The following is a 25,087-nucleotide window of genomic DNA, read 5'->3' as shown; positions in this document are numbered from 1 at the left end:
TAACTGTAAAATTGTAATTAGAGCTTACTCCCCTATCCCTCAGAAAACAGGAGGTTTTCTTGTTATTTCCATAGAATTTATGTTAACCTAGTTTAGAGAAGAACCAGAGGAGCTTTCAGCTCAGTCCTTTTTGCCATTTAACTGCTGACTTCCAGAGTAACCAAACACCTGAACACCCATAACAATTTCAAATGGAAAAATAATTCAGCCCTTCAAAAAGCAAAACTTCAGAGTGACATTTTTAGAAGTGCTTTGGAGACCTACAATCAAGTTTTCAAAGGTAATCTCAGGTCTCTCAAGATAGTTACAAAAGTGCTTAAATTATCTGTCACTCCCAAATTGGAAGAGTTTAGGTGACAAGTTCCTTTAAATTCCTTACAAAGCTGTATTAGATATTCATCTGCACATCCAAAAAATCAAAATGTATTTCCAAATCTGGCCTTAAGCATCTTAATCTCCTAAAGAAGCTTAAAGAACTCTGTTTACAGATTAATAAAAATGTTTCTTACTTTTTACGTTGACAATGTCCTCATCTTGCTACTAAATATAGAAATATATTCTAAATCTAGAACATAAATGCCATGAAGCAAATGCTACAAGGATGACAAAATAGTTTAGGCATTGACTCAAGCTGCTGCTTTTGGAGGGAGCTACATAATGTGCATAATCCCAATGATCATGAAATATTGCAATTTTTCAAGAGGTTTCTCAGGTAGATAAATACATTACAAAAAACATAGACTCAGATGGGCTATTTCAGTCATTTATTCAGGCTTCTTGTATCCCAAAGGCTCAAGCTGTGAAGTCTTTTATGGAGAAATAGAAAAACCATCAAGGAAAGTGTTTCACCAGAAGCTGCTTCAGGGGAAGAAGGGGAATTCAACCTGGCTTTCTGTCTTATCAATAAAGGTTAACAGGAACAGTGCAACAGGAGAATCCAACAGCTCAAAGCCTGCATTCACTTACCCCAATAAATTAATCCTATTTTCTTAATTTTTAAGCAATCCCTAAGCTCCTCTTCACTCTTCATCTCCTGACTGCCTTTCAAACACCTGCCTGAATATTGATTCCTTGTCTCTCCCCCACATTCCCTGAAGGAACAGAGCAAAATACTGAACCATCTCAGCTTCCCTCATCTTCTGTTTTTCTTCCTTTTCCTCCATCAGAAACACAGAAATACATGATTCTGTCTTACTCTCTTCAACCTGCTGCTGAACTTTGTCCTTACCCTGTGTCACTGTTTGATCTTCCCTGTGCTCACCCTAAGGAATTCCTGACTTTCACACCCTCTGCAGGCTTCCATCCTCCCCTGCCCCCTCAGGAATATGAACTTTCATCTTTCCCCTTCCCCTTGGCCTCATCATTATCCCTCTAATTTAATTTAACATTTACAGTCCCAGGCTGTAGCTCTCCTCCAGTTTTCTCCTCCAAGTGCCTCCCTGCCAATCAGCTCAGGAAATATTTCCTGATAAAATCCCTGCTGACCTGTTTTACCCAACCTCAACTCCAGCCTTCTCCCTGCATTTTCCTCCACGAGCCAACTGCCTCTGGTAGCTGCTCCTGCCATCTGCACTTTGGCATCTCCTGGGATTTCTCTACTGATAAATAATTCCCTAAGTGCAAAGGGGAAAAACTGGGCAACATCCCTGAGAAAAATCACCTCTCCAGCCTAAGTTTTAGTGGACCAAATCCAAGTTGTTATCAGGGAATTGACTTTTACTCTCAGGCTTGCCTCAATGGAACCAGATTGACACAGCAAGTGTCTCCAAAGATCTCTGAGGGTTCATTTCCCTACACCTGCCCAAACAACCTTAAAAAATCCATGTAGTGATGAGATCCTCTTGCAAGTGACACAGCAAGAGCAGCCCTAACTTTCAAAGGGGAAAGGTTCTGGGCAGAACCCAGAAGAACAGGTCTGTATTTTAGTTCAGACCAAACTCTGTGGCAGAACTCCAGCAGGGAGCTGAAACACCTTCAAGAATGTTGTCCAAGCATAACCATTTTTTAAAAATGTGAGTGCTACACGACAGAAAAGTCCAAATTTTCTCACAAATCCAACAAAATCCCCACAGAAGAGCAAAGCACACACCAGCAGAGCTGCCAAACCACAGATCCCAAAACACAAAGACAACTCCTTAAAAATGACCAAACCATAAAACTGAATGTATACAGCTGAATGCAGTATTATTTATCTCTGTGGGGTTTGATAGTGCATTTTCAATGAAATGTCATCTTACACTACACAATGTTATTAAAACATTTTCTCTCAGTATCTTGAACAGAATAAAAAATGTCACTACAAAACAATACTAGGAGCTGGGGTTTTTTAAATCTGTTTTTCCAGTAAATCTGCTTTCTAGGCAAATCCATGGAGTCTTTCAAAAACCTTAAAAAAGTCTGGAATCAAAATTATAAAAGCATGATGCATTCTGTTCTTTTGGAAAGGAAGGGACCACATTCACACTTCTTGGTGCATATGACAGCAGCTGCACATATAAAAACTGAAAAAGCTGTGACCTCGGAAGCAAAAGCAGCAATGCTCAAAAGCAGAAAGTAAAACCCAAAAGAATTAAAGCAAGATACCTACAGAGATGGGATAGTGCAGATGGGATATGGAAAATACCAATGTTATGAGCCCTGGGACTGGGAAGTGAGGAAACACAGATGGTTCTTCTGGCTCATGAGGAACCCCCTGGCCCACAGACACAGCAGCAGAGAAGACATCCCAAAGAAATCAAAGCAGCCAGGGGAAGCCACACAGCCTGGTAGAGCAGTTCCTGACCTCTCTGCTGAGGTGGCAGAACGTCAGCAGGACAACACCTGGGGCACATTACACCTAGGGAAATAAATTCTGCCCAATCCACAGTGGCTCCATGCAGGCCAGGTGGGTCTGCTCCGTGCTGCTGGAATTGAGAGCATGGTGCAGAGATCCCCAAGTGGCTGTGGACAGTCAGCTGGATCCACACTGGCTAATTTTCTTGGTCTGAAAATTGCAACTCTCAGAGCTGGAAGCAGAGAAGGTGGGAGCATGGAGAAGACAGTGTCAGTTCAGGGAGAAAACAAGAAGGTAATTGCAATATTTTTCAGGTATGGATGCAAGAGAAGCAGGAGAGTTTGGGGGAAGGAGAAACAAGGATCAGGAGCTGGATCAAGTGAGATGCACTGAACTGCCAATTCCCTCAGCAGTGACACAGGTAAAGAAAGTTGAAGGTGCAGTAGCTGGGAGTACACGGAACTTTAGCTCTGTGCCATCAGTGGTTCACTGGTTGCAGGGAAATGCACTGGGCTCAGTATAAATCCTAGTGAAAGCCAGGGCTGAGGCTGTGACAGAACACATTTTTTAGAGTGTGGACCCTTTGTGTGGACAAAGAAAATCATTATTAAATCATTACTCATCATTGTTAAACCACTTAGTTGATAAAGTATTTCAACAATCTTCTGTTGAGAAGCTCAACCCTACAGGAATTTTATTTCCAGTGAAAGAATATAAATGATCACACCAGTATACATTTTTATCTTAGTCAAAAAATAAACTTACCAGAAAAAGGATTTTTGCCAATTATTAGCACATTTGGCAAAGACATCATGATCAACTGCTGCAAAGTCTCCTATAAAAGTTAATTAAAACATTATTTACATCATATGTACTGAATGAACACAAACATCAAATGCCAACAGCCATTAAAGAGAAATCAGTATTTATTAAACAGTTTTAATATTTTTCAGGACTTCATGCATACAATTCATACAATACTTAATTATTTGCATTCTAATTAAAAAAACAACTACTAACAAATATGAGTTACTTGTACAGAAGCTTTGTTTTACTGGTTTGCACAATCATCTCACACAGCAAAATCCTCTCGTGGCAATGAGCTGGCTTAGGGATCTTAAGCCAACGAGATCCCCAGTCTCAGAATGCAGCAAAACCCTTTAAATTTATTATGTTCACGTTTCCCTGACTAACCTATTGATACATATTTGTTTTATTGGCTCTAAGGTGCATTTCTACTGCAAAAAACTCTATTTCCTTTATTTCACGGTTTCTTTGGCCTCACCAAAAGGTGGATGTGAAAATCCCAGGGGTTTTTGCTGCAGTGACACTGGGCCAGCTGTGAATATAAAGGTACAGACCCCTGTGTGCACAATCCCATGGAGTTTTAGCTGGAAGTGCCACACAGCAGGCAGCAGCTCTGCCTATCTGTGCCATGGATTCCATCAATGGAGCTCCTGTAATGGCTGTAATCGGGTCAAATCCCCAGTCTAGACAGAGCCTAATTCTCCTGAAGCAGAAGAGTCTTTCTCCTGTTCCCAGATATTTATGCCCAGCAGATGCCATCCTATAGTCAGGCTTTTTGTTTTTCCACAATGACAGATCCATTATTATATAAAATGTTCCTGCTCTAAAGCAACACATTCCAGAAGAGCCCAAGGCACACATCAGGTGTCACTGCAAGCAACAAGCTAACACAGGTCCACTTGTCTTAGGTCAAATTGAAAAAAAACCCCAATATTTCTTGAAAAACATCAGTAGAAATTATTAGCTACAGCTCTACTTGAAAGTTCCCACCAGTTCATATACAACATCAGCATATACCTGAATTGATGAATAGCAGACTGCAAAATATACATTTCCTCTGGACAAGCCTAAGACAAATTATAAGGAGGCAGAAAACAGCTTTGACCTCCTCCAATATCATGAAATTTAACCAACTGTGACACCTGTACTTCTCAAGACCTTGATAAAGACTATTTTCAAATAAAAATAAGACATTAAGTGCACCATAGGATGTTTTAAATCAATATAAAACAGATAAAAAATAGTGAATTTAAGGAGTGTTGACAGCTACTATGAAAGAAAATCACATATTTTTAAAGTGGCTTTTTGTTGTTTGCTTTTGTTGTTTTCTAGGGGTGGTTTTTTTGGTTGTATCTCAAATAATTCCATGGTGCTATCATGAAGCTGTATCACAGCAGAGTAACCAAAACCTGTGTCCTGAACAGACACGATCACCTGTTTCCTTACAACACCTCTGCCTTGCCCCAGAGATGTCTGACGCCTTTTCTGTCTCTCGGTGTTACCCTCAGCACTGGCTTTGCTTGTACAAACTTTCACAGCTCACTAGCATTTATTTTACTGAAGATTTTCACCTCCTCACTCAAATCTGCTGAGAGTCATGGACAATCACTGAATTAAACCTCTGGAGCCCACCAAAAAATTTAGAATCATTTGCCTTGAACTAACTGCTGAGAACAGTTCCGTGCTCTCACACTGCCAAGAAATGTACACACTCCAATTACTGCTTCAGGAGCAGAACTGCAATTCCAGAGAATAACAAAGATTATATAGGGACAAAAAAAAAAAAAATTGACTAATCTAACATAACAAATTGACTAATCTAACATAACAAATTGACTAATCTAACATAACACCTTAATTTTGAATGTTACATTTTACCAGTGCAGGTTTTTTTGACAAGCACATCCACAAGTTTTTTGACAATACCTCCACAGCACTGATGTAATTTTTCACTGCACTGAGGGAAGGTTTTCCACACATGTTATAAAACCACATGGAACGAACCAGCATGGACAAGCTCCGAATGAGAAGCGTTAAGAGTTAGGTTAACATAGTGCTAAAAATCCCCAATTCCCACATTCATCAGTGTGTGATGCCAACCCTCAGGAAGATCCTGTGTCAGTGCAGGGAATGGTGTCCTGTCCCCTGCCTGGGCTCCCAGGAACACCCCCAGGAACAGCCCCAGGCAGGCTCCTGCACTCTCAGCTTTCAGGAGCACTGGGCTGTGAGGCTCCTGCCCCAGCCCAGGCTAAGGGAGGCCTCTCAGTTTGATTCCAAGGCATCCATCAAGCCTCAGCTTTCCTGCCTTGGGGGATTTCACAGGTGACAGGAACTCAAGTGACCCCTCTGTGAAACAGCCCATCCTTTAACTCTTCAGCTACCACAGAGCACAAACCTCCCTGCAGGCACTGTAGGGAGTGAATATCTACACATGCAAAAAGCAATTTTAGACTCCAAGGAGCTCTCCAGCCTTCACTCCTGCCAGAAACACCAGCACATGTTTGCATGGTGACCAAAACCCTGAAAGACTGGGGAGGGAAAGAGGGGAAAAGTGTATAAAACAGTTAAAAAAGGGCAGCTCAATATAGCTTGGACCACTAAAGACATGGTGACTGGTTTTACCATTTCTTAAAAAAGAATATTTTTTTATTTTAAAAAAGCTCTAATAAACCTGTTTCCATCACAAAGGTTTGCAATCCTGAACCATCCAAAGGTACCTAAATGCCAGCAATTCTGCCTGGTCCTGGAGCACCTGGACTGGTGATACCATGAGGCCAGAGCAGGATAGGGAATGCTTTGTGTTCCAAAAAAGATCAATCCTGTCAGTGTTTGTGCCTCCTGTTGCACCAGTTGTGGAACACTAATGCCTGGTGGAAAAATGACTTCCTTTGGGAAAAGGAAAAGCATATGGGCCTTAGCAGGCAGCACATAAATCCATGTGCAGGAGAAAAGGGTGGGAAGTGCTGGGAAGATGGTCCATGGCTGGTCAGGGCAGTGACAGCTGGGAATCCTCACTGCACTCAGAATTTTGGGAAGCAGTGACAGCTGGGATCCTCACTGCACTCAGAATTTTGGGAAGCAGTGACTGCTGGGAATCCTCACTGCACTCAGAATTTTGGGAAGCAGTGACAGCTGGGATCCTCACTGCACTCAGAATTTTGGGAAGCAGTGACAGCTGGGAATCCTCACTGCACTCAGAAATTTGGGAAGCAGTGACAGCTGGGATCCTCACTGCACTCAGAATTTTGGGAAGCAGTGACTGCTGGGAATCCTCACTGCAGTAAATTTCATCATGTTCTTCTAACAAAAATTCCATTTACAAGACTAAACGCACGTGTAATAATGTCTCTCACTGGCACAAAACTTGGTCCAACTCAGTAAATACCAACCACAGGAGTAACTGCACACATAGAGTATCTATTCTGTAAACAGATCATTATTCATACAAAAGTGCATTAACACCACCTTTATACCTGTAAACAGTGATAAGAAATTTGACCAGATATCTAAACAATCTTATTCATCTTACTCCTGTTACCCTTCAAGCCACAACTACAGAAGAAAATTTAGAAATAATTCCAGGCAAAACATAGCACAACAAACAATTACTGACCTGATAGTAAGTTTTTATTTGTTTCACCAAAATAGACAAATTTTGAATCCTTAATGATGCATCATTGTTTACTTTTTTGTTTATCCTCTGATTAGCAGACTTTGGATTGCTGCAAAAAGAACAGAAAAAAAGAACACATTAAACACACTGAACATTAATCTTTAAAGCTTTGTCTATAAAACAAATGGTATAGTTCATGTGCCAGCACAGCCATTCCTTGTCTTGATAACCATGCCTTGTTTCTCCCTCCACAAATCAATAAGGACTTGTGGAAGATGCAAAGAGCCTGAAATGTGTCTCTGACACAGCCAGCCAGCCTCACATTGCTGTTTGCTGCCAACGCAGCCTGAAACCGGGAGCAGCCACCACAACTCCCAGGGAATGGCTCTGACAGGAAAGTTTCTGTGGCTGTATGATGCTATTCACTAGGAACAAAACGTAATTTTAACTTGCAGCATGATGATGGATATGAAACACATCGTGCTACACACACACTAAGCTGTTTTAGATGTATTTACAGGTTGCTGGAATGTGACAACAAAGGGATTATTAATTGGAGTTTTTGTCATGTACTATCGTATACTACCAGATTTTTCTCTGGTCTGTCTTGGCTGCAGGGAGGAAATCAATCACTTTTTCCTCCACAAAGCAGAAAGGATCTGAGGAAAGGCAGATGAGTCACCCCTTTCCAATACCTTGTAACACACAGAGGACAGCAGGACAACCATTCACTGGGATTTCCCATGGAAAACCATGCAGAATCGAAGCACACCCCATAACACTCCCTGAAATGTTTAAAGAATTCCTAAGGGATGGCCAGTGTGAAGTTTCTCACTTTTACAGATTCTTGATGATGCAACTTTTGCTATTTAATGGCATTATTGTATTGTTTGATGATATTATTATTGTCAGATAAATGAGAGCTGGCTGGGATGCTGCACTCAAAAACAAACTACCAATTTCTCCTTGTCAAACCAGGGCTCCCAGCAGGAATGTGTGTCTGCTGGCTCTGGTTTTATTCAACATTGTCATTAATGATTTAAACAATGGAATATAGAATACACTTTCCAGAACAGCCACTGGCAAACTTTAGGAGAAAAAAAATCCCAAAGAACAGCCTTCAAAAAATACTATGGCAATGGAGAATGATCCTGGTAATGTGCAAAAGTAATGGAATTCAATAACTCAGTCACAGGCAGAGGATTAGAGTCAGAACCAAATGCAGAAAGAGGAGTTATTTGCTATAAAACAAAAATGACCTGAATATTATGGTATCATGACGTACTCTGATGCAATTTATTCCTTTGATTGGTAGTTTCACATACTCTCTGCACAAAAATTACATATTTTTCATTTATATATAAGTTACCTACACAAACTTTATTTGCCTTTTACAGCTAGCTTAAATTTAGAATATTAGATTTTTTTAAAAAATAAATATTTATGTCTTTTCTTCAGTTTATTGCTATCAGCATTTCCTGGCTTATAAACACAAATAGAAATAATAGAAAAACCACTGCTGGGAAAGGAAGTCAGGTCATATAAAAAATGCACCTCCAACACATAGATATTTCTAAAAGAAAAGCAGCAGACCAAGGATCTTTTTTCTGTATTTATTATTATAAATCTAGGAAAATTAGGACATGGGTAATTGCCTCATCAGCATGTTCCTAAAAATATTTGAAACAATTAAAATAAATTTTAGAACATATTAGCCAAACCATGTGACTAAGATGTGACCTTGGGTTTATTATTATTAGATCAGCCAACCTGTAGCTGTAAAAGCAACTAAATGGGCTAAAAATAATTATGCTTTGCAGATGGACAGAACTGGACTCCTTTCCACACTGAATTCATGCAAATTTGTTAAAATCAGAAGAGAAAATCCACAATAAATCCTGCTGACCTCCAGAGATCAGCTGAAGTCTCCTATTTCTACACGCATATCTCCAAAAGGCCGATTTGGGCCCTTAATCTTCATCTTTAATCTTAATGACCACGGGATTATCTCTGGGCTTTTTCATCATCTTCAGCAGCATTTCTACAGCCACACATTTCAGATGCCTGTCCCTTTAGAGCAGGGCACAGGGGTTTCCTGTTGTGCCAGGATGTTGTGCCAGCTCTTATTTTAGCATCAACACCAAAATTAGTGTGCAACCACAAGAACTCAAAACACAAACGTCATAAAAGCTCAGGCTTTCCATTTTCTCATTTCCAAAGCTGCATTAGGATATTGAGATTGATCCTGGATGAACAAAAACTTCAATATTTGCATAGCACTGGATCTTCATGACACCACAGGATCAGCCCAGCCAGCAGGGAAGAGCTGCTCTAACAACCTCACCTCCCTCCACGACAAGCTTAGTGCCAAAATGATTCATTCCTGTAGCTTAAAACAGAATTTGGAGGGGTTTTTGTTTTGGTTTGGCTTTTTGTTGTTGGCTTAAATTGCAGGAAGCAGTTTACCGAGATTGTGAATTTTTGCTGGGAAAACTTGGGCTGCAGATGTGCTCTGGAGCTGGATTTTTACCACTGGGAAAAACTCCAGTTTCAAGATGCTCTGCTAGTGCAAATGACCAGCAGCTAAAATCAGAATGTCAGCCTTGGGACAACCTGATGCACAGAAAAACATTACTTTAGTAATTTTAAACTTTTCCAAAAGATGATTATGGCAAAGGGTCCAACAGAAACCCTAAACTCCAAGTTCCCTTAACATTTTTCAGCAGAACTTAAAAGTAGATAGTGGGAACAAGAAGTTTAACCCACTGGTTTTAAGGTTCAATAAAAGCAAGGTAGTGAGATATCAGTACTACTCTCTACCAATCATTTTACATTTCATTAAACATGTACCCTCAATAACTCACTATTGGTAGTAGATTTCTTTTTCTGGTTTTCTGGTAACTTCTGTCCTCTTGGCTCATTATTCTTCAACCACGGGAGCTCAGTTGTTTTTGACACTCTCAATTAGTACATGACTAGGATGAGTGACTTGGACAAGAAATTGTTTCCCATGCTTGCCAGAGTGCAATCCTGCTCTCAGCACCTTCCAGTGCAAACAGGACTTCACCTCTGTGCTGCAGTGATTGAGGTTTTTCTAACCACATTATGCCATGAAATGATGATAAACACAGACTGTTTCTAGGCTACCTACTAAAATGGCCCTGTGCTGAAAAGTCAATGTTGAAAAGTGAGGGATTCCCACCAAGCAGCCTCTGTGCTGGTGTTCAGCAGAGCTCCCCAATCTTCAGGCACTGATTTATTTCTACCTTTCACATTGTGTTAGAACTGTCAGGTTTGTGTATGGAACAGCCAAGCACAGACCTGACAGGTCCCTCCTCACACCAGTGCTATGAAAGGACCATGATTAGGTCTTTGAACAGGAAATTCCTTATTTAAAAAAAAACCTAAACAACTAAACCCACCTTCCCTTCCAATACTGATAACCAGGTCTCATTTTCTCAAAGACTCCAACCTGAATGCTCATTAATCCATTAAACAGCATTTTAAATATTATTTATTTAGCCAATATAGTTCATCATCTCAAGTATTGATATCTTAATTTGTCCCTCTTGAAGAGGAAATAATATAGCAGGATGCTATATTTCCATTTTATGTGGTTCATAGAAATTTTTTCAGGCTAGCCCAAGTCATGGCATACTAATACTTTTTACTAAGCATGAAGTCTCTATGTGCAACTATTTTTCATACAGGAAGATGAAATTCTAAACATGAACTGCCAGAACCTTCTAAGAGCCACTCTAAACTTATTTACACTTCTGGAAAACGAATTTATTTATTTAAGATTATTATTTATTAAAGATTTTAATGAAGTACTTTACTTATACCTATCAGTTGAACTGTTGAATTTCTATAACCAGTATAATGTTTCTATTTTTATTAGTGCAAAACAATTCTGTTTACTAGAATAGTATATAATAGTATATTAGTATATAGTATAGTATATAACAGTAATGGTATAGCATATATTAGTAAATAGGTCCAGTGACACTGAAATAAACTGATGGAAATACAGGATGCAAATTAAATAATTTTGAAGATCAAAAGATCCAAATTGCCAGTTTAAGACACAGCTTTAAAAAGCAGTGTCTTAAAACTGTGTTTTTAAAACCCTCAGATTCTGGTGGCTACCAGAAACATTTTTAAGGCCATCCCTGCTCTGAACTGCTCCTTTTATGAGGTGGGGATACTGAGCTGCTTCAGTGGCAAACAGCCCAGCAAAATAGGGCAAATCTGTCTAGAAGTCGATAGGAAGCAGAGCGGTAAAAGATGCCCTGAAGCAATTTTACATTTAAGAGCAACCTACTTATGACAAGATACATTAATTTCAATAGCAATAAAAGCAGACAGGAGCATCTATCCCAATCATGCATTAGTTTAAAACTCCTGATTACACAGGGAACTTCAGTGATTTTTGAAATACTACCAGTGTCATGAATCACAGATTGAGACTTCATATAATCGGGGATTATGTGTCTTTAATTTTTCATTGACCAAAATCTATCAGAAATGGCAATGTGATAGCTTAATGGCCTCATGCTTAAATCTATGCAGACTGCAAACCAGTTGTGTCCTCCCTTGCCATCTGTTCCTTGATGGTACTTAATGATTAAGTCTGGTATCATAACGCTCCCTAATTTGAAATATACCATTGTTTGAATGTATTGGGTGAGTTCAGTGAAATGCTACCCTGTGGTTCAGCTTACAGCAGCACAGCATTCACTTGTGCAAATAAACGCTGCACGCCTAATAGTGTTTGTTTTCTGCAAAGTCCTTTTAACTGGAATGCTGAGGTATCTGTCAAATATTTCAGTTATTTTGGGATAGCCTTCAACTAATAAAGCAGCATCTTCATTATTTACTACTGGCACAAAAATAATAAGCACGCTCAAAACGTGTTTTACAAAGAGACTTAATACAGAAGTGGCTTTTTACTGACAAAACAATAAAAAAGTAAAAATAACCATGGGGCTTTCACTAGAGAATAATGGATAATCTTCAAATTGCTTCACATTTTACAATCTACCTTTTAGTTATAAAACACTGCATTTCTATCCTTGAGACGATACTGCTAGAGCAGCAACCAGTGCAGTGTTGAAATGGTCACCTGCCCCAACATCTGAAGATACCCCAAACACTGAGATGCACTTTGCCACAGGATCAGCATTAATACCTCCATTCAAGGGCTCTGTGCTAACTCTGCACTTAGCAAGGACTGAGTGCCAGAAGTCCAACAGCTGTATCCAACGTTTTCTGCCTCATGATCCTGTGAGCTTTGGGAAGCAGGCCTAACATCAAACGTCTTTTGGCCCTTGCACAAAACCCCACTTCCTAGGATTATGTCCAACATCATAGACTGGTAGGAGGCTGAAGCCCTGTGCCTACTGAAAAATAAAAACCAACCAAACCATGACCAACTGGCCTGAGCCAAACAGAGTGGCTGGTGGGATCACAGGGAGCGCTGCCAAGAACATATCTGTGCATGCTGAGCACATGCACACAGCTTCCCTCTGCCAGCCTCAGCCTCTGAGCAGCTCAACTGCTCAAGCTGTACGGCTCCTCAAGGCTGCAGGGTGCTGGGAAAGCTGCAGCTGTGTCCTGCCTGTGTCTCCCTGCCCCAGGGATGGGCACCTGCTGCACATCACAGCCACTGCCTGGTCCCCATCAGCGTGAGGGGACATCCCCTGACAGCCCCACACTGCCAGGGACATGGCAATGTGCCAACAGCCAGGCTGTACCACAGGGCATTCAACAGGTCTGCTGACTGAGCTTTCATTTCTTCTTCCCAGGGTTTAAACAAAGGCCAGCACAGCCCAGATTTATTTTTGTTCTCTTTTCCCTAACTGCAGTGAAGATGATGTATGCAGGTGACTAAAATGTGTGAGAAAACAAGGAAGGAGGTAGAACAGTTCACCTGGCATTGACTAAACACATCTGTGACTAAACAAACTCTTGTGGAAAAGACCAAAACCTTGGACCCTTGTGACCGTGTTCACAGGAGTCTGGGATGAGGGAAGAGATGAGGATCTGACTCCATGTTTCAGAAGGCTGATTTATTTTTTTATGATAATATATTATATTAAAACTATACTAAAAGAATAGAAGAAAGCCAGCCTTCTGATGAAATCCTAAGAACAGAAAAAGAAAGAATGATAACAAAGGTTTGTGGCTGGGACTCTGTCTGAGCCAGCTGGGCTGTGATTTGCCATTAATTAGAAACAACCACATGAGACCAATCCCAGATGCACCTGTTGCATTCCACAGCAGCAGATAACCATTGCTTACAGTTTGTTTTTGAGGCTTCCCAGCTTCTCAGGAGGAAAAATTTTAAGGAAAGGATTTTTCATAAAAGATGTCTGTGACAGACCCTCAGTTCCAACTTCATACAGCAACCACTGTCTTTAAGGCCATCCATGCTCTGAACTGCTCCTTTTATGAGATATTTCATCAAATAGTATGAAATAACTCCATTACCATTGTTTCACCTTGACTATTCTTTTCCTATCACACTAAAAGGTAGTATGTAAAAATAAACTTTCTGCCAGAAGTTGAACCTAGTGAGTCACTGCTGACCACACCAAGTAACCTGGGTGAGCTCCTCACAACAAATCAATGAATGACACAGCTGGCAAAAGGTAATCTGGCTGCCACCAAATTAACAAGTGTCACTCACAGGAAGGAAAATCCACAGGATTCAGAGCAGCACAGAGCACTTAACACAAAATAAACACACCTAGGTATTAAAAATTGGAGAATTCCCAGAAGAAACATCAACAAACAAAATATTTTTAGTGAGGAAAAACATACTTTGTCAGAAAGTCTGACAAACACGCTCTACCCCACAAATCTAAATATCTTTCAAGGAACATCTTTGTTGGTTTGCTTGGTTGGTTTTGAAGGTTTTTTTTTTAACTACAGAAGGTTTAGCAGGAAATATCATTTGAAAAGGGAGAATTAAACTGCTGTAGTACTTGCACCACACAAAGGTCAGGCAGGCAACAAGACTGACATGCCCCAGAAGCAAAATACTGAGGATATTGAAGTCTGAAGTTCTGACTTCTGCTTCAAGCACTGCCTGTTATTTTCCCTCTCAGAGCCAACATTTTTTTACTTCTGAAATGAGTCCAAATTTACAAGACCTATTCAGTTCAGTACCAAAAACCAGAGCAGATGAGAACTGCTTGGCTTTGTGATTAACACCTCAAAGCAACTGACCACGGGCACTGTGCGAACATCCAAACATGGCCACCCCCAGCTTCACACACAGCCACTGCCACATTTAAAATGTTAACATTAGGGAAAATTCCTATGTAGGATTTAAAAGCAATACACATTTATGCAGGTTTTTTTTTTTTATTTAAGCTGAAAAAAAACTTTTAAGAAGAGTTTGTAAGGACAAGTTTATTTTCTTGTATCCTAACTAACAGCAGCACAGCAGTATGTACTTTGCTTTATTTGATAATCACAGCACTAGCAAAAATTATTTCTCCTTTGAAAGACTTGGAAAAATGTTCACTCACTTTGCTCTTGACTTTAAACTTGGCTGAAGCTACAAAATCTCAAAAAAATTAGTTCTCACTTCAGTGTCACAAATAGTCTGACCACAGGTAAACACCTCAGTACTCAGCATTAACAACTACAGGAAATACTGATGTGTACTGATGGCACCAAAGCTACACAAATATTGCAGTTTTAGGGACTAGAAAGATCTCCAGTTGTAAAAACAGCACCACACAGATTTCCATGAAATACTTTTTGTTGGAACGCCATGACTGTAGATAACTTCCTTTCTTATGAAGGGAAATAAACCCTCTGTAAGTAACTGGTTCATAATAAAACACAGATTTTGATTAATAATAAAATACATATTTTCATCTTTCTCTACACCCACTGTTAGACTAGTGACAATGTGCCATTTGCCTGCATTCTCTCATGCATCTCCCAGTCTCTGTATCCTGGTTTTGCCCAGCACACACAATACTCCAAATGTACAGCAAGTGTATTCCCAAGCTACCAGAAAATTCCAGCAGACACTTTTTGCTTAGGGGCTTATTTAAGAAAAACAAAGATACCACACAGAGAAAAACTAGAGCAAATATTTCCCTGAAGCTTAAACCAAGATAAAATTCTGTAATAAACCCAAGTGGACTGTCTTCTGTCACTGTAGGAGAGAAAGCAAGTAGTGGAGTGTCTCTAAATGTGCAACACAGAGATTCACCCAGTGGCCAGCAATACAACAGACACCATTTATGGGTTCATCCCTTACACTTTCCCATCCCAAAATACAACATCAAGCCATTTTTGTCAAAGCAGTAGCCTTGCTTCAACGAACCCCATTAAACAAAAGGGAGGCATATTGCAAACAGTGCTCAACAACAACTGCCTCTGCAGCATCTTCAGGATAAAGGCTGGACTCTCAAACAAAGCAAACAAACACAGACACTCTCCCACAGTCATTCCCAAATAATCTTTGACCACTGGAGTCACGTGCTCTAACAAAGCAGCATCTTGGAAAAATGTCTTGATCCCTAAATAATTACTACCTAGGGAAAAGTGGTGCATTACAAAAGACAAGGAAGGCAACAAATTGCTATTTAGCTTAGGGAAAAAGGAGGAAACAAAAATAAGAGCATTTGAACAAACACAAAACTCAAAAGTCCCTTCTTAACAGAAGAAACAAATGAGGAAAATCTAGAAGTAAATCTCAAATTTGGTGGAAGATAAGATGAGCTTGATTTAGCACCCAAATTCAGTTAACTAGGTTTGTTTTCAAAAGGAAGATCAGAGCAGAGCAATACTTGGCAAAGGTTTGTGGTGGTGGAGAGATCCCCAGAGCATGAAACCAGCATCCCCATGAAAGCTGAAGCAGCACAGCCTGGCCACCAAAGGGTACAAGCTGATCATGTGGCTGTAGCTAGCTTAAAACTGGATTTTACTGCTGCTCTTATTGTCATGGAGTGCTCTGAAACAGCGTGTAGAATGCAAAATGCAAAATTCTCTGAAAAAGGAACTGCAAAGCCATAGTGAATGTATGTTCTTTCCTTGCCAGAATGCTTTCAATGCTGAGACAAGTTATTTTGATATTACATCTAAGATGGCTATTTATGGAATAGGTTGACAGGCTTAACAGAATTCTCTGTATGTATTAAAAAATAGTTTTAAATTCAGTTTTTATTCCCTGCCCAAGGTACTAGGCTGGAGTAAGGATGGGGTCAGTAGCAGGCTACCAAAAGAAATAAGGAGACAGAGTCCAAGAAAGATAACCAAGATGGCACATGAAGGGAGAGGACAGAAGTGGATGTGTAAAGGAAAGTAAGATGATTTAATTCCTAATATTGAAAACTTTGCACAGCACAAGAGCAAACCACAGAGTAGTTTCCTGCTCAGAAATAAATCAGGGTAGCCAGGATGAAGGAAAGTGGACATCAGCTGTGGAAGAGGGTACAAAAGCATAACAAAAATTAGTAAAACAGAGACAGGCCAAGATCAAGCACTTCAAGCATGCCATGTTCAAGCCATGCATTTTCCCCTCTATCTATCAAAAACCCAAGCACCCCACAGGTGCAGGGATCAGCCTGTGCCCACCTCACCTGCCCAATTCAGAGCTCACTGCAGGCTGATGGTCCCATCTGAAATTATTCATCATTACACTAAGAACTGCATTTCCCCTTTTCTAACCAAAAGGGTTTAATTTCAACAGTCCTGGTGCACATTGTGCTGCACCACTTATTAAAGAATTTGCTTCTGTACAAAAAAAGGGACTGTTACAAATTCAGCTTTCCTGAAGAAAAATCTCAGCCCTGCTGCTGCAGAACTACCCTTGGGAGCAACAACTCTGACAAAGTCCAAGGGACACCTTGCACCTGTGGAAAACCTGACAGAGCACATCTGGGAAGCGTGAATCTACACCATGAAGTGATAAAGGTGTGGATAATAATATTATCTGTAAATAATATCTGACCTTTTTCTAAAATACACACTCCTACTTCTTCTGCCAAAGTCACTGATTTCCTTTTCCTCAAAGCTCTTTTCCATTCCCCCAGCCAGGCAGGGCCTGGCTGAAGCTGCTCTTTCCCAAGAAGGAGTTAATGGATTGAGTGGCTGCACTCTTTCACAGAGCCTGGCAGCTGGCTCCAGCACTGGAGACAGAGTCCAGTTTTCAGGGGAAGATATAGGCAAGCCAGGAGCATGGGCTGGCAAGCTGAAGTGCTTGGAAAAAAGCACACAAGTGAGGGCTGAGAGCTGCAAACAGCAGCCAAGGAAGCTGTCCACATTCTAGGCACACACCACCAGGCAGCCAGTCCACCTGGAAAATCTGATGGTGTGAAAGGCCTGCAAGTGGATTTAGTCACCAAAAAACAGTGGGAGAATGGTAAAAGGGGAAAAATCCAGGAGAAGAATGAAAGACTGCATCTTTGAAGTAGTTTTCAGCACGTCTGGAAGCAAAGACTGATATGGAAAGTATCACTTAATTTATGTAATGAAGACCAAAGTTACAAAAGGCACACTGGGATGAAAGCTGTCAGGTTTTCCAGACAGAGGATTAAATTAACTCAGTTCCAGAGTTTGGTTCTGTACATTACCAACCCTGCATACAGTCTGGGTCCAATACTTCCTCTAAACCAGATTTATTTCCACAAATACAAAGCACAGTAATATAAAACAATTAAAGCTAAAAGCCTGCTTCAAGCCTTTGTTGCTTGACCAAATATTAATGGTGGTGGTAAATGTAATGAAAGCCCCAATCTTCTAAGTACTTGCAGCTGTCTCTTTTTATTCAAAGGACCCAGCAAGACTCTTGTCAGTTGGGGAACCACAGCTCATACTCAAAGACTTTCATCGTTTCTTACCCAATCCTATTGGAATTCAGTGAGCAAGTATCAGAGAACAAGAGCTATCAAAAATGGAAATAAACACCACACAGAAAATGAGTGTTTCTGTAAAAATACTGTGGGGTTTGTTGGAACAGAGGAGTTTATAAACAGTACAGAGCTAAGACTATTAAAAAAAACCTGAGGTGATGTTAATCAGGATCTGGAAAAATATCTCCAGGACAACTGAGGATTATTTTACTGCAATTGTAATTGGGTGTGCAACAGGTGACTAATCCACTGAACGATACTGGTTCCCTGATTTCGGTACCACACACAACAGACTCCCCTCCAGCCTAGGAGCACTTCATAAATATAAATTAGAAGCACTAGGACAGAGGTACAGTGAAGGTATGAAGCATTCCTGGCATGCTCCTCCACCTCCCTGCCATGGCAGGACACCAGTGCAGCGATCTCTGGTGCTCTGATTTATTTCCAAGATGCATGACCCCCTTTTTTGTATCAAAGAGCACAAAGATAAAGGCTCAGATTTAGAAAGACAGATGGGTTTCTATGCACAGGAATCAGATACTGAGTGATCCCAGCAGAAGGTAAGTAACCCGATACTTCTGAAGCACGGGACCTAAATTTAAACAGGAAATTAGAGACATTCTCTCAAGTTAGGAGCTAATATTATAAACACTGGCAATCTCCTTAATTAAAAACAAAATTCAAAAAAAATAATATCAATTGGTCTGTAGCATCTCCAGCAAGGAAGAGCCCTTCAGATGTAACTGGTCACTAAACAGAATCTGGGCGATTCTTCCCATGTCCCAAAACACCCCAAGGTAAAAATCATACAAGGAATGCAGTGAATTCTCTCGTGGATGAGGTATTAATAAACTCAGTGCTGATAAATCTCAGCACCATCAGCATCCTGCAATGATTCCAACACTGACACCTCTCTCCCCTGTCGGAATCATTTCAATTGTTGAAAATAAAGTTGATCCAGACAAGCACAAGCAGAACCAAATGCTGGACCCTCACTTGCAGATGATGAAGGGCAGGATTAACTCTTTTCTAACTGAACACAAAACATTCTCTAACTAACAAAGCCACTTTTTTTTTTTAACTGTGTAACTGTTTACAATCCATGCCTAATCCAATATTAACACTCACTTTTATGGTCACAGAATTTGTTTTTTCAACATCTGGCAAGAAAAAAGTAAGAATTAAAGTATATATACAGCAGGACCACAGGACCTCTAACAGCCCCCACTGCCATAGTTCCTAACCACAGACCTTTAGTTCTCAAGTGAAGTCACTGAGCTTTAAAAAAAAAAAAAAACAACAAACCAAACAACCAAAAAAACTTCCCCAAGCCCAACATTCTGACGAAAACCACCCTTCTTTTGAAGTCACATGACACAAATTTTTCTGCCACATTTCCTCAATATATGTTAGTAAAGAATAAAAGGAAAATAAAAGAGAAATAAAACCAGAAAACACTGTTAATAATCTGTATTGATGATTAGTTAGAGCTGCATCTTGGAAGTGTTTTTGCAAATGAAGACGTTTGCTTAATAGGTGGATATTCAAAATGAACAGGGCTAAAAGTTAACACTGGTTTCCACAGTGACTTCACCACAGACAGGACCACAGTGCAAAACATGAAACAGTTTTTCCCCTATTTCAATCCTGGCAGAAAACCCAAAACAAACTGAACTTTCCCAAAATATGAGCAGAGTTCTAAGAGGCAATTCTAAGCAGTAACCAGCCATACTACATCTCAGCTCCCACAAGACCTTCCAGTGTCGTGACATATTTCTAAAATTAATTTCATTTGTACATCAATGCTTTTCCACATGTCACTGTTTTCACTGTCCTCAATAGCAAACTAATGTTTTGTTTTTTTAATTTACATCTCCAATGTGTATTTTTTACACATACACACCCAATGCTCCCTAAGCACAGTAATCATGGCATGGGGTGAAGGATGCACAAAGTCACAGCCAAATCCAACACACAGTGCCTTAGGCATGGGAATGTTCCTTCTCCAGTTTTCCATTTTACATACATGCATTGATTTATACTCAGTATTAAAAAACTGAATGGAAAAAGTTTAAGACTATATTCTTCAAAATCACATTGTTCCAGTGCTAAATTTGCCTTCCAGCTGCCAAACTTTTTTATCCCATACAAGTTCTACATATCAAATGTATGGCCACAGCTGACAATCTACTTACTTTATGCAACCCAAGGAAAAAAATAAAGTAGTCATAAAATAAAAATACTGTTCTTCAGTGAAATGCAGCACTTAAAATCCTTATTAAAGTGTGCCAGATTGCACTCAAGATTTATTTTTTTTCTCAAAGAGTTCCATTCCACCAAGTCTTCCATGTTTTTCAACATTAGAGTGAATACTAGAAGTGAATACTGGGGTGTCTTAGTTGTACAGAAGTAGGTGACAAAGGAAATAATGGTTTCAAAAGGCTGTGAATTCACACTTAAATGTGGTAAAGTGTTGCTCTTTTGACACAGACTAGTTACACAAGCTGAACGCCAAGGGGAATAACTTTTAAAGCACTAAACATGAATAAAAGCTATGAACAGAGCAGGAGGATACCCATCCCTGAGCAGTGTTCCTGAGGAACAGCTGCCAACACAAGCTGCTCACACACTGATGGATGTACCCAGCCGGCCATAACCCACAGCTTTTCATACCTATACAGAAAATGGATGGATTTCTCTGCAGAGACTCGAAATATCAAAAAAAAAAAAAAAAAGTATGCAGAAATTTTTGCACTAGTAACACTTTTATGATTATATCACTAGACACCTGACAAGTGTTACTCTCCAGCATGACAGTAGTGGGCAACATTCCAGTCAAAATTATGATTAACAGAGAGCCACTGTAAAGGATTTTTTCTGACAAGCAGAGTTTTCAATAAACAGCTTACAACCCCAAGTAAAAACATTTCTTCTGTTGGCTGTAGCCAGAAAACACTCTACACTCACAATTAAAGCATCAGCTTTACTGCTCAACTGTGATCTAGTCTAATTAGGAAGCGTGGAAAATGAAGGAGTTTAAGGGCAGTCCTTTTGCTCGTGAACAGCCCTGTGTGAGTTGCATGCCATCCTTAAGTTGCATGTCACGTGCACCAAGATATGGATTAGGACCTTATTAGCCAAGCAAATTTATTCAAAATCTTCTTTATGAGCCTGACTTACAGCAGGATGAACCTTTTTTATGCCTCTCAGTGGAAATCTGGGAAACTATTTACAGTCATCCCATTTTCCAGTAAGTTCTACAATGATGATTCAGCCTGTATCACACTATACATCCTGCAAATCCATTGCTCGGACATTCAGCGGTGTGGAGCTGGGATCTGCCACGATCCCAAGTCTCCTCTTAACTCACCACATGACCGGGTCAAGCACAAATGAAAGTAATTTACCAAGGTCAATAAGGGGAGAGGGGGAAAGGATTTTTCATGAGGCGGCAAAAAAATACAAGAGAAACAAACCAGCAAAAAATTACCCCAAGGCAGCGCTTGCCCACACTCACATTTGCAGCATGACTTCGTTCAGATACACTCCATCCACCAGCGCCACATATTCCTCCAGGTTGGTCCCATTTCCTCCAGCCAGCGGTCCGAACGTCTTCACCTGGAACAGAAGCAGCACCGTGACACCGAGTCCACCTCGCTCCCCTGCCGCAAGGCTCTTCTCAAACAATGAGCAAATCAAACCAGGAACGTGCGAGGGGAAAATGAACGCTTACCCAGGTGACAAGAGGGCTCGACATGAACTGCTCCAGAAGGGGTGTGAAGATCTCGTTCTCCATTTTACCAAAAAATGGTTAACATCAATGCAGCTCCTCCGATGCAAAAAATCAAGATAAGTCCTTCACTGCAGCAACTCTCTGGAATGCTCCAAGCATTCAGCTGGAGTGAGTGAACCCCATTTTTACCAAGCGATGCAACACCAACAAAAGTCAGTGCACTGGCAAGAGGGATTTATCTTCTTCTTTCAAGAAAAAATGCATCCGAAAGTCCATCTACGCGTATTTCAGCCTTTCCATTGATGCCTCTCCCTTCCTACATAGCGAAGAGGTGGAAGGAAGGAAGGAAAGAAAAGAGGGAGGCTGCCTAGCTACTGGGATTCTGCATCAGACAAAAAAAAGAGAGGAAGGAAAAATCTGCTTCAGCAGCGGCAGCGCCTCAGAAAGGAAGGAGAAATTCCAACGAAACTCCGCGAGCTCATCCTGCCCCTTCCCCACAAAAAAAGCCCCGAGCCCGGGCGAGCGGAGCAGCGAGGGCAGCGACCCCCGCCCCTCTCGCAGCCAAGCCCCCCGGGCTGCGGCTGCACCAGAGCCCCGCTGCCCCCCCGCAATGGCACCGACAGGGAACCGGCCCCCGGAGGGATCGGGGGCTATTTTAAATCAGTTCCCTTTTCTATCCCTTCCCTTTTCCACTCAACTACGGCGCCAGAGAGCGGCAGGACCGGCACACGCCGCCCGGCCCCGCAGCCTCGCCCTTCCCCCGCGCTGGCCGCTCCCCTCAGGCTCTGCTCTTCCCTCGCCGCTCCGGGAGCGCCCCCCGACCCCTCCCCAGCTGTTCTCCGGCCGCTCCGCCACCTCTCCCGCGGCACCAGCTGCGCTCCGCTCCCCACCCCCCGTCCTCCCGAACTGCGGGGCCACCTCGCCTCAGCCAGCGCGGCCGCGCCGCATCGCTCGCCTCGTCCTCCTTCCCTCCCTGCCTGCCTCCCGCCCTCCCTGCTCGGCCGCCGGCCCCGGCGTGCGGATCCCTCCGCCCTGAGCCGGGGTATATCCCTCCGCCGCCGCTCGGGGATGGCGGCGCGATTAGAAAGGGGCGGGGCCGCGGCCAAACCGCTGCAGGACTCGCGCCCGGCGTGCGCGCGCGCGATGCGGCTGCGGGCTCCGCTCAGCCTTCGGTGCGGCGAGGGGGAGAGAGCCTCGTCCCTTCCCTGCTCCGGGAATAAAGGTGCCCCTGAGGCATGATAATGCTCTTTCATTCCCCCTTTTGGGGAAATAGAGGTGCCCGTGAGAGAGATGCTCTTCCATTCCCCTCTTGTGGAATAAAGATGCCTGTGAGGGGAAAACTCAGCGCGGGAGGGATATTCTCCATTTCCCTTAGGAGAATAAAGGTGCCCGTGAGGCAAAAAGTGTAGGAGGGAAAGATGCTCTTTCATTCTCCTTTGAGGAATAAAGATGCCCGCGAGGGGAAATCTCAGCCCAGAAGAATAAAAGTGCCCGTAAGGGAAAAAGCGCGTGAGAGAGGGAGAGAGAGGCTCTTCCAATCACTGAAGGTGCCTGTGAGGGGAAAAGGGCGGGAACGAGATGCTCTTCCCTGTGGTGAGGGTGCCTGTGAGGGGAAAAGCGTGTGAGGGAGGCAGATACTCTTCCATTCCTCCCCTAGGGAATAAAGCTGCCCGTGAGGGGAAAATTCAGCGCAGGAGGGATATTCTCCTTTTCCCTTAGGAGAATAAACTGGCCCGTAAAGGGAAAAAGCACGTGAAGGAGGGAGAGAGGGAGATGCTCTCCCATTACCCTTTTGGGGCAATAAAGGTGCGCGTGAGGGAAGGAAAAAGCACGGGAGGGAGAGACTCTTCCAGTCACCTCTTGGGGAATGAAGGTGCCCATGAGGGGAGAAGGGCAGGAAGGAGATGCTCTTCCTTTCCCCTTTAGGAAATGAAGGTACCCGTGAGGGCAAAGCGTGTGAGGGAGGGAAATGCTCTTCCATTCCCCCCTTAGGGAATAAAGGTGCCGGTGAGGGAAAAAATTTGGCACGGGAGGGATATTCTCCATTTCCTTTAGGAGAATAAAGGTGCCCGTGAGGAAAAAAGCACTGGAGGGAGAGAGGGAGAAAGGGAGAGGCTCTTCCATTCCCCCTGGGGGAATAAAGGTGCCCATAAGGGGAAAACTCAGCACGGGAGGGAGGAAGATCCTCTTGCATTCCCTTCATGTGGAATAAAGATGCCCATGAGGGGAGAAGGGTGGGAAGGAGATGCTCTTCCATTCCCCTCTCAGGGAATAAAGCCGTGAGGGAAAAGCTCGGTGTGGGAGAGAGATGACTTTCCATTGCCCGTTTAGGGAGTAAAGGTATCCATGAGGGGAAAAGTGTGGGAGGAAAAGATGCTCTTTCATTCTCCTTTGGGGAAAAAAAAGGGGCCCATGAGAGAAAAACTCAGTGCAGGACTGAGATGTTCTTCCATTTCCCTTTTTAAGAATAAAGGTGCCTGTGAGGAGAAAAACTTACCCTCAGGAAGTGGAATCCAGAAGCAGGGCAGGTTCTCTCCTCAGAAGGTGGAATCCAGACACAGCCATGTTAAGGTAAAATCCAACTTTCTGGAAAGGTTTTGTGGGGAATCAGAGGATGACAAGCAGGGTGCTGGCCTGATCATTGTCCCTTCCCTGAGCCTTCTCCTGCTTCTTGTGCTTTCAGTATTCAGTCCTGCATTAATAAGCATGGATATATCTGCTTAATACATTATGTGCTTCATTGGCAAAGCATTTTACAAAATCTCAAACTAAATCCAGCTTCTCTTCTGTGTGGTAGAAATTAAATTGCAGCAGCATATCTTTCATTTTGCATACCTAATTAAAAAACCAAAACAAAACAAAAAACAAATCCTGCAAAACATTGCAATAGAAGTGACTGAAATTAAGTGCTTTTGAAAAAAAAAATCAAGTAACAGCTAAACAGATAAGGTTTTCCTTAACCCCAATACCAGATATACATTTTCCCTAATGTCCAACATTGGGAAAAACCCCAATTCCCATCATGACTTGTTTCCCAGAATGCCTAAGTAACAGATTAGAAAAATATAAATTATGGACCTTGTAATATTAGTCTGTCTTTTGCATTCTAAGGATTTTTTTTTAAATTTAGACAGTATTGCATAGTTAAATGACTTTGCTTCTCACAGATCCCTAGAGTGAACTCAGCCCTCCTGTGAAACAAAAGAAATAAGGAAGGGCAAAGGAAAACTCTGCAGTCTTGGTTCTGAATAAGAACCTGGTGATCCATGGGTGAAATAACT

At 41.8% G+C, this 25,087-nt stretch overlaps 1 protein-coding gene across 2 annotated transcripts in view; it reads right to left on the bottom strand.

The window, feature by feature from the left end:
- Positions 1-22,325, bottom strand: part of CCDC88A (coiled-coil domain containing 88A) — a 64,434-nt gene extending 42,109 nt beyond the window's left edge. For both annotated transcript variants that reach the window (XM_066546054.1, XM_066546055.1), the window contains exons 1-4: positions 21,807-22,325; positions 21,591-21,691; positions 7,194-7,302; positions 3,539-3,608 (exon numbers count right to left, since the gene is read on the bottom strand). In XM_066546054.1, coding sequence (XP_066402151.1) covers positions 3,539-3,608; positions 7,194-7,302; positions 21,591-21,691; positions 21,807-21,869 — 343 coding nt within the window. In that variant the 5' untranslated portion in view covers positions 21,870-22,325. The remainder of the gene's footprint in view (positions 1-3,538; positions 3,609-7,193; positions 7,303-21,590; positions 21,692-21,806) is intronic.
- Positions 22,326-25,087: the final 2,762 nt, after the last annotated feature.

This window comes from Molothrus aeneus, chromosome 3 (assembly GCF_037042795.1).
Source record: "Molothrus aeneus isolate 106 chromosome 3, BPBGC_Maene_1.0, whole genome shotgun sequence".
In the NCBI taxonomy this organism is placed as follows: Eukaryota; Metazoa; Chordata; class Aves; order Passeriformes; family Icteridae; genus Molothrus; species Molothrus aeneus.
This window is presented reverse-complemented; position numbering and strand designations above follow the sequence as displayed.